Source organism: Haliotis rubra, unplaced genomic scaffold (genome assembly GCF_003918875.1).
Source record: "Haliotis rubra isolate DU_JTF1 unplaced genomic scaffold, ASM391887v1 Scf47, whole genome shotgun sequence".
Classification (NCBI taxonomy): domain Eukaryota; kingdom Metazoa; phylum Mollusca; class Gastropoda; order Lepetellida; family Haliotidae; genus Haliotis; species Haliotis rubra.
In genome coordinates this window covers 1,680,109-1,690,985 of record NW_025767157.1, presented here as the reverse complement: position 1 = coordinate 1,690,985, position 10,877 = coordinate 1,680,109, and the positions used below count along the sequence as shown (strand labels likewise).

At 38.5% G+C, this 10,877-nt stretch overlaps 1 protein-coding gene across 1 annotated transcript; it reads left to right on the top strand.

Moving 5' to 3' along the window:
* The first annotated feature begins 92 nt into the window (after window positions 1-92).
* On the top strand, window positions 93-6,165 carry LOC124290653 (pre-mRNA-splicing factor syf2-like). Its single transcript, XM_046727439.1, has 7 exons — window positions 93-212; window positions 1,308-1,397; window positions 2,277-2,402; window positions 2,858-2,975; window positions 3,310-3,400; window positions 3,786-3,884; window positions 4,882-6,165. Exons 1-7 carry the CDS (start codon window positions 204-206, stop codon window positions 5,045-5,047), a joined length of 699 nt encoding a protein of 232 aa, XP_046583395.1. The 5' UTR covers window positions 93-203; the 3' UTR covers window positions 5,048-6,165.
* The last annotated feature ends 4,712 nt before the right edge of the window (window positions 6,166-10,877 follow it).

Below are 10,877 nucleotides of genomic sequence, written 5' to 3'. Positions count from 1 at the left end.
TGTTTCCAGTTGTATTCTGAATCCCGTTTCTGAAAACGGTTTCCAAGAAAATAGTTCTGGTTAAGACTCTAAACATCACATGCTCTCTCATTTACCGCAAACGAATCCGTTGGCGAGTGATATCAATGGTGCGTGGAGCTCTGGAAACACAGTCGTGAAAAGAAAAGTGACATTTTGAGCTTGCAGTCTTCCCCAAAGAAATCATGGCTTCGGTGTGTACTTTCTAACCTAACTTAATAAACCACAACATAACCAAAGATGGATTTCAAAATATTGGATTCATTCGGACAATTCTACACTGTTTTCCTGACATTTAGGCTAAATGATAACGATTATCTGGTGGATCTGTGATAAACAGGAAAACAAAGTATAACGAGACGTTGTTTTACCTATTTACGTTATCCACACACAGCATAACATATAGGATGACATTTTATAATGATTAACGTTTTCACAGTCACATCACTAACTTCATGAAAATCATCTTAGAAACTATGGTGTCACGACGGAAAGATTTCCGCCCGTAACCCCCCTATTTATTTTTGATCATTCTATGCCTAAGAATAGTACACGCCAATGTTTTTTTTTATAAACAGCCAATACCTAACCCTAAACCTAAACTTAACCCTAAATTCTAACCCCAAACCCTAACCCTAAACCATCGAAATAATCCTAATAAATAGAATATATTTCAAGCGGTGTTTACAGGCGAAAAGAAAAGAAACATCAATATCATTTACCCGAGATTTGTATTACCACTTCAGATGCAAAATCAACTGCCTATATTAAAAAAATAGCAAGCGAAATTTCAGTAATATCAGTTGTCTGCTAGTGACAGGCAATATATGAATAGGAAGCCACATGATCACAACACGTACTCCCTCGCAGTGCAGAACGAAAAGTATGGCACATCGTCGAAAACACATACTAAATACCCGGATGTGGAGAGCGGCAACAGTTTCACCGATACGCTGATAATAGTTGAAGCTTCATTTGATCAAATATTATGTGGCAAATTTATACCCCTTTAGCATGTTTAGTGCAGTTGTTTCCTGTAAAAATAGATCCATAATTTTACACAAGGCAATATGGATTGTTGCATATGTTTTTAGATTTTGTTGGGGGCTCTTAATAAGATGACTTACAGATTGATCCTTAAGTTGGACAAAGGTTACTTATTGATACGCTTATCATTGAGTATACAGTATATGGTGTTTGAGTGTAACTATATTTGACACTGTGTAATTGTCCATGTATGAAACATTATCTTATTTTGTTGTAATCTTTGTAATGAATTGCATTTTCAGTCCAGCACAATTGAGAAACCATCGGCACAAGGATCAGCAAAGAGAAAATTTGATCGAATGAATCGACTTCGAGACCTGGAACTCAAAATGGTTTGTTTGTTATCTTAGCTTTCAGCACATTTACAAGATCACATGATATTGTATTGTTTAAACAAACATCCTTTCAATCTGTAACAATACTGTAAGTTCATCTCTTAAAATTTATAAATTGAATGTAAAGTATGTCATTATGATTTTGTATTTTGAATCATGCCACTGTCGAAGAATAGTACAATTACAATAGTACACAAGATATCACCACCTTCACTTTATCAGATATACTAGCAGTTTCAAGACTTTAAAGTATGGTACTTGTTGGTACCTGTCTGGCATTCTGCATTAATGGGTATAACAAGGTCGACTCAGAGTCAGTATAATGTGTCTAAGTGGGGTATTCATGCTTAACTGCGGCATTTTATCTCAGTGAGCTAGCACTATAAAAACAGCTTAAGTCTGGACTAGTATAAGCTGCCATACATACACTCGTATGCACGTTGTCATATGAGCGAAATATTCTCAAGTACGACGTTAAACCCTATTTCACCTCACCTGTCACCATTCAAAAAGGTAGCGTAGAGAGTCAGTGTATCAAAAACTGGCTAAGCATACATATTTTACCATTGATGATTGAAAATTAACTTGATTCAAATAAATAAATCTTCCTGATGTGTATGTAAGAACAATTCCTCACACACTATATATTAGTGATATTGTTGTTACCCCTACAGATTCAATAACTTTGTAAATTGCATGTCATGGTACCCCGACAGTGTGACTGTGTTCATACTTGCCATCACTGGATTGGTCGGTCCAGCCTCGATGGTCTATGTTTTGTCATATGGCAGGGATACTGCTGAATGCTGCAGTCAACAACAAATATTTATGTTGTTGACGTATGTCACCATGTTAGTCAATGTATACTTGATACAGAATGAAGCCAGAAAGTTGAATCACCAGGAAGTTGTAGCTGAGGATGAAAGAAAGAAACGCCCCAAAAACTTCGAGGCCAAGAAGATGAGGACAGAATGGGAGGAGGAAGTTGAGAGAAAGAAGAAGGTAACAGCTTTGCAGGACAATCATCAATTTAGCTACAGAGTTGTGTCCCTTTGTTAAATTATTCATGCCATTGCCTGGCATTCATGCCATTGACAATGCCATGATCTGTTTGTTGTGAAATTAAAGTTGGAACAAACCTGCATCGTATTGAAACAGATACTGTATAAATACTATTCCAATTGTGTTACAATGACTGTGAAGTATATAATTATGACAACAATAACTCAGCAGTTGTCAAAGGAATGTTGGTTTTCTAGTCTGAACAGAGACTAAATGGATCACCTTTAAAAGCCTGAAATTCTACTTCCACATAGGTTTACCTGTAATATCAGACAAACTGGCTTATGGGAGGGATGACTAAGGGACTAGTGCCAAGTTGTATGATTGTTTTGTTGTAATAAAGCTTGTGTGTGTCACTAGGAGTGGGTGTTACATGTTTCTGTCTCGCTATGCAGGAGTGTGAGGAGAGAGGAGAGGTATTTGACAGAGTCAAGTTGCTGGATGTCGGTGCTGACGAAGCCGAGAGGTGGGAGAGGAAGAAGAAGAAGAAAAACCCTGATACAGGATTCGCAGGTAAGACGACCCTCATTCTGATTCACTATACTCCACCACTTTGTTTGCAACAGTGATTAATCAAGTGGATTATGTCATGGTACACCATGTAACTCCTTACAATGTGAAGCCCCCAGGCTCCCCCCAACAGCAGCCTGCCTCCCAATGACTTGCCTTTCACTGCACCTGGAACAAGTTATCTTTTCTTCACCTTTAAATTCCTTCGACATTTATTTACCTTAAAATATAATATGAGATATAGTTTATTAAGACAGTTAGTATTTACAAGTAGCATGTTATATACAAGTGGGAAACTTCATTTCAAACTTATCCTGACGTTATTGTTATTTTGTAGATTATGAGCAGGCCACATTCCGCCAGTATCAGACCCTCACTAAGCAGATGAAGCCCAACATGCAGGAGGTTGACAGACAGAAGGAGAAGCTGTGAGTACCCTCCACTTACTTCTGCATAGTTATTGCAAAAAGGAACATTTCTGTCCCCAACAAGCTCACATCTGACCCCAAAATTGTAAATCATTCATTAGACTTTGGTTAGGAGTATAAAATTGCTGTCTTTAAGCACTGATTGAACAATATCTGTCGTGATAAAAAATCTCAATGTCTCTGCCTCTTTTTCTTTGTCTCCACCCTCTTTATATTGAGTTTTTTGTCACAAGTGTTTTTGAAAGTGGTGAAGATTTCTATGCATGTTTGATTTGACACGTGTATGTTTTGTTCAATGTCTGTTTTTTAAAGTGGTGGTAATTTCAGCAGTTATTGTAGAGGTGATACCTAATGGTTGTACACTAACATCTGCCTCTCTACACAGTGGTGATGACTTCTACGCTACTTCCAACACCCTGGGCCTGCATCAGCAGAAGGACACCAAGGAGGCCGTGGACCGCATGGTTGTGGACCTTGAGAAACAGTCAGTATACCATTACTCCTCATCTAAACTGTCCTCATACACACCACGGGGCTTCCTTGTTAATAGAATAGGTCCCAACCAACATAGCATTGTTGTACAGGTTGGGTCGTTGCTCATTATGTCAGTCACTGCATTTTCTAGCCCAGAGCAGATTGTTTACTCTGCAATGTACTATGGCTTGAATACAGCTGCATAAGACATTACACTGTAAGTTGCAAAGAAAACAACTAAACTTAATTCATATTTTCTCTTTGTGTTTTAGTAAGTATTGTCAGGAAGAATAGTTTTCAGGGCCACGATTTTCAAGTTCTTTTAAAGCTAAAGTTAATGTTAATGTATAGCACTGACGGCCATCTTAACACTAAGAGAGCTTCGAAAATCTAGGGGCGGTGGGGTAGCCTAGTGGTTAAAGCGTTGGCTCATCACGCCGTAGACCCGGGTTCGATTCCCCACATGGGCACAATGTTGCTAAAAGCGGCGTAAAACTAAACTCAGTCAGTCAGTCGAAAATCTAGGGCCAGTACTTCATAATTGGCTGGTTAGAAAAGTACAGGTAGAACTTCGAAGAACCATAAAAGAGAAAATAAATGTAATAATCCTGACAAGGATGAAGCATGAATTTCAATATCATGTGTATCTGAGCCTGGAGTGTGTTTTGTCATCTGAATTACATATATTTGTTTTGAATGACAGTATACACTTTCAGAAATAAACCTATTATAGCAATGTATAATGTATGGAATGTGAACATCAATAATGATTTATTAAAGTCTGCAGCTACACATTTCCATTGTTCGTCCAGAAGCAGTCTGACTTTAGGCACTAGTCAAAAACTCTAGTCCAGTAATATTCTGTGTGGTCTTAACATCAGCTAAAACGTGTCTATGTTCTAAGACTAAAATGGAGTGTAAATGATGTAAGAGCCAAGTCTGATCCTTTTAGTGCATGTACCAGTAGATTAAGGACGTGTGTGTGTAACTTGCTCTTATTCCTTCAGGATTGAGAAGAGATCTAAGTACAGTCGCAGGCGGACATTTGACGAAGATGCAGACATTGATTACATCAATGAGAGGAACATGAAGTTCAACAAGAAACTGGAACGTTTCTATGGATCGTACACAGCTGAGATTAAACAGAACTTGGAGAGAGGTACAGCAGTGTGAGCCCACCATGCTGATGGACTGTGTGTTTATGTTGTAAATAGTCAAGGGCTCTGGGAAGAAGAAACAGCTGATACTGATGGAAAATTGCACCACCTTGGCAGGCTAACTGTGCGTGCATGAAAAAAACCTGTTTGTGATAAATACCTTTGGTTACCACAGAGAAACTGTCTTTGTTTTTACTGAGGCAGTTTGTCCATATCTGATGTCTCCATGCTTTGACTGCCAGTATTTTAGTGCATCATACCCTGCTGCCCTAAGGCGACAAGCCATGGAAATCTGATACCATCCTGATTATGAGCATGTATTTGTCAGCATTAAACTCATACTCATGAGGGAGCGTCGGGGCTAGATTAGTGGTTAAGTGTTTGCCTGTCACGCTGAGAACCCGGGTTCGATTCCCCACATCGGTGAGTGTGAAACTCATTTCTGGTGTCACTCACTCATGAGCTTCACCAAAGCGGTTGCTGTCTCCAGCCGTGTCAAGCTGAAACCCCAGGATTTAAATAATGTTGAAATGGCGTTAAACTAGGTGTTATAGAAACACTGAGACGTGTTCATATTGGAAGTTTTAAGTGCACAGGGCATTGTACATGTTTGTATGATAACAATAGACCATATTATTTCTTGTGTGTAGTCATGTAATTATTTTCATGGAATTTATAAGGTGACCATTGTCAATAAGAACATGCAATACTTTTCAAGTATGATCTTCAAATTCTTTTTCCAGTTTTTCAGTTTTTGAGGGATAAATATAAAACAAAATGTGCACAGTGTAAATCCATACAGAACTAAACTTTGATGGGTCCACAGAGCACATTTTCTGCAAAGCAAAGTCTCCATTAAACCAATTCTTATGAAACAGATGAAAATAACAAGATGAAATCAGTCATATTGTTGAGTTCAGTAATGCAAGGAAACTGTGACAACTTTGTGATCCTGACCTAATTTGTTTTATTGTTGATAGCCAGTCAAATGCTAGAGAATCACGAGCAATTTATATGTTAATACACATAACTACTGTAATTCCAGACATGAAATGTTTGTGGTGTTAGTAATATATAAGAATATGACAGTATATGTCAGTGTATGTTCAGAAATAAACTTTTATGTACATGCTACAAGGATGGATCTTTTCATTTTTCCACATATTACTAGGATTGTCAATATTGTGTACACATGGAAAAAAGTATTGCAACATATGGATTTTTACCTATATACAGCCATTTCTATTCATATTATCATGATTTTGTTTGTCAAAGTATTTTTACCCTTTGGGTGCACCATACATTGATTTTAGATACGCACATGCTATATGTGTACTCATCATGAAGCAAATATGAAATTTCAGTGAAAAATCAATTCATTTTGTAACTGATAAGCTGATGTGGCAAGTTATTGCAAGAGAGGAATAATGGTTGTCATCCACTGTTTACCAGCAGATAGGCTCGAAAACATCAGCAAACTATTGATGTTAAGGACTGTCAGTGTGCAGGTCACAGGTGTTTAGTCACAAACCAATATAGCAGGCGGATAAAGAGCAGGTAAAGATATGGCCAATAGAGCAGGCTGACAAGAGCATACAAATAGATGTTCCAGAGCAGGCAAAGAGATGGCCAATGTAAACAGGCTGTTCCAGGACAGCAAAGGAATTACCAATGTAAACAGATTGTTCCAGGACAGACAAAGAGATTGCCAATGTAAACAGATTGTTCCAGGACAGACAAAGGAATTGCCAATGTAAACAGATTGTTCCAGACAGACAAAGAGATTGCCAATATAGCAGGCTGTTCCAGGACTGGCAAAGAGATTGCCAATATAGCTGGCTGTTCCAGGACTGGCAAAGAGATTGCCAATATAGCTGGCTGTTCCAGGACAGACAAAGAGATTGCCAATATAGCTGGCTGTTCCAGGACTGGCAAAGAGATTGCCAATATAGCTGGCTGTTCCAGGACCAGCAAAGAGATTGCCAATATAGCAGGCTGTTCCAGGACCGGCAAAGAGATTGCCAATATAGCAGGCTGTTCCAGGAGAGACAAAGAGATTGCCAGGACAGACAAAGAGATTGCCAATATCGCTGGCTCTTCCAGGACAGACAAAGAGATTGCCAATATAGCTGGCTGTTCCAGGACAGACAAAGAGATTGCCAATATAGCAGGACAGACAAAGAGATTGTCAGTATAATCAGGCTGTTCCAGGGAAAGGAATTGCCAATATTGCAGGTTGTTCCAGGACAGGCAAAAAGATTGTCAGTATAATCAGGCTGTTCCAGGGAAAGGAATTGTCAATATAGCAGGCTGTTCCAGGACAGACAAAGAGATTGCCAATATAGCAGGCTGTTCCAGGACAGACAAAGAGATTGCCAATATAGCAGGCTGTTCCAGGACAGAAAAAGAGATTGTCAGTATAATCAGGCTGTTCCAGGGAAAGCTATTGCCAATATAGCAGGCTGTTCCAGGACAGACAAAGAGATTGTCAGTATAATCAGGCTGTTCCAGGGAAAGGAATTGCCAATATTGCAGGCTGTTCCAGGACAGGCAAAGAGATTGTCAGTTTGATCAGGCTGTTCCAGGACAGGCAAAGAGATTGTCAGTTAGACCAGGCTGTTCCAAGACAGGCAAATGATTGCCAATGTAAACAGGCTGTTCCAGGACAGGCAAAGGAATTGTTTTGTTTTGTTGTAAACATATCTTATTCATGAGAAAAGGATTAGGCACAAGTTATACGACTTAGAACACCCTCTCCGTAGTATTTACATATTTACATTCATTATACAAGATGGACAGACAAGAACAGGAAGATCTTTTTGATTGACAAATACATGTTTGAACAATTTTAAATATATTTGATTTTTGCGAAAAGTCAGATCTGCATTGCCCTGTAATAGTAACTCATAGTTTATATTCAAATTGCGTTTGGGCGGTGGGGTAGCCTAATGGTTAAAGCGTTGGCTCGTCACGCCGAAGACCCGGGTTCGAATCCCCACATGGGCACAATGTGTGAAGCCCATTTCTGGTGTCCCCAGCCGTTATGTTGTTGGAATATTGCTACAAGCGGCGTAAAACCAAACTCAGTCAGTCAGTCATATTGCGTAAATTAGTCATGATGGCAGTTCTCTGTACAGTATATAGGTGACACTCAAAGAGGAAATGATAAGAATTTTCTCACACATTTCCACAAGAACAACTTGGGTTATCTCTTATACCAGCACGGCATAGATCATAATTCAATTGACTACACATGTAACGTAGTTTTGTAAGGATGATGATAGCGTTTCTTCGTCCAAAATCAAAGTACTGAGGAGCAGTTTTATAACAACATTAGATTTAAAATAATTCAGTGAAACGCTTTTCCTCACTTCAACTGGAAATTCATTCCACATTCTAATTGTGGATGGAAAATACGAATCATGCGCAAGTTTTAATGGTGAGAAAGGTAGTGAGACACCATCAGAGTTACGGAGGTTATGGTTACTTTTAGATGCTACGTTCCCAGGAACAAGATCATCAAGGTACGATGCTGACATATAGTTTGGCATGAAATGCATGTGGACCCGTTTTTTTGTAAATATCTCTTCATCCAATGACCCAATCGATCTCAAACTGACCTACATTGACGAACGTTGACCTTTATGACCCAACACTGCCGCTGTTACAGGTCATTGGCTCCCTCCCTCTGCAAGCATTCTGCGTTCTGCTGTTGATTTTGTTGAGAGTTACATAGACAGATTCTTTAATACAAATGCATAAAATCGGTGATTTACAATGTGATTAGGTTGTCTGACAAAATATCCACTTGCACAGTTTGAGATCGATTGGGTCATTGGATAAAGAGATATTTACAAAAAAACGGGTCCACATTCATTTCATGCCAAACTATAGTATTCTGTATTTTGTGAAAAAGACAAAGTTTGCGCTTTCTCCTACGTTCTGCTAAAGTTTCCCAACCAGTTTCATAATACAGATATATATGATGAGTATATTTAGGTAAACCTGTTACAATTCTTGCTGCTTCTAATTGCAGTTGTTCTATTTTTTTCCTTGATGTTGAGCACACCCATCCCATACTTCACACGCATATTTGAAATAGGGTCTTATAAACATTGCATAAATTCTATTCAATACGGAGGGCGGTAATAAACATTTTAGTTTACGTAGAGAAGATATATTTTTTTCAGTTACTTTTACAATATTATATTATCAATATGGTCAGACCATTTACAACCTTTTGAAAATGTTAATACCAAATGTTTATGATTATTAACTGTTTTGACACGAACCCCGTTAAAGTAGAGATTAAGTGCATCAACATTCTTTTGCAAGGAGAAAACAATTGCCTCAGGTTTATCCGGATTATATGTTATAAGCCAACGCTTTACCCAAACTCGCAGCCTTTCCAAGTTTGAATTCAATTCCCTTTCAATCCATAGACGATCATGAGAAGATAAGCCTAGAGACGAATCATCAGCAAATAATCTTGTCAAGCAGTCTAAATCATCAGCAATATCATTTACATAGACAAGGAATAAGAAATATGCTTGTAAATTTCTCCGCTTGGATAGGGCTCCATTTACAAAAACGCTTTTTGAACGATTACTTATGTAATCAGCTAGCCAATTTGACAATGAACCATGAATTCAGTATTTTTCTAATTTCAACAATAACCTTTTATGCCACACACGATCAAAAGACATCACAGAAAACCATACGAAAGTCTATTTTTATCATCTAAAGCCGCACAGACTTGGTCATATATTTCAATTAATTGATGGACAGTTGAGCGACCAGGCTGAAAACCTGATTGATACTTATACAATAATTGATTTGCATGAAAATAGTTGAACAGATGTTTAAACATGATCGCCAATGTGAACAAGCTGCTCCTGGGCAGGCAAACACATCGCCAATGTGAACAGGTCGTTCCAGAGCAGGCAATTAGGTGACCTGTCACCAATACAGCAGGCTGTGCCAGAGCAGGCAAAGAAATTACCAACATAACCATCCTGTTCCAGAGCTGTTTGGATGCGTATAAGGCGAACAATATCATGAAAACATGGCCTAGTTGGTGACCTAGCGGAGACCGTCCATAGATCCATACACCAGAACTATGGAAGCATATTCGTGCAACGGTCTAAAATATAGCATGTACGTAGATAATACTTTGGTGTACGTAAAATATACTTTCATCTACGAAGATGATGCCTAAATATACGGGAATGGTATGCATGTTATTTAGGAGAAGGTATCATCAAGTATCGAATTATTATATTCACTTGTAAACTGTATATTCTTAAGTTAACGACAATATTGTTTTGCCTAACATCTCTCTTTTGAGGTGCTATCTGAGTAGTACTTACAGTGACACATTTAAATGACATTTTTTAAATTTATTTTGTGTGTGTGTGTGTGTGTGTGTGTGTGTGTGTGTTGTTGTTGTTGTTGTGTGTCTTTTTTCTCGCTGCTATTTATATGTTTGCATGAAGTAAATCAACTACCCAGATACCATCATCTACGTAGATAATAAAACGAACTTGACTGTGGCACAAACTAACAAACAAGCTCCCATACAAAGTGAGCCGATGCGAACACAGAACGATGACGTGGTACGGCTGAGTCATCTGTGTTACAATGTAGACCAGTGGTGCATGGTATATAGAGAAACTCTGCATCACTTGTGTTAAGCCTGATTCAGCAAATATGTCATGTTTGTCAACTACCTTCGTTTTCTCCAGTCAGGAGTGGATGCACAGTACCATTCCACCCTATTTTACGAGAGTTTCAATGGTCATTTAATAACCTCTCACTGCCCCCTTTCTCCCTCTCTTTATCTCTTC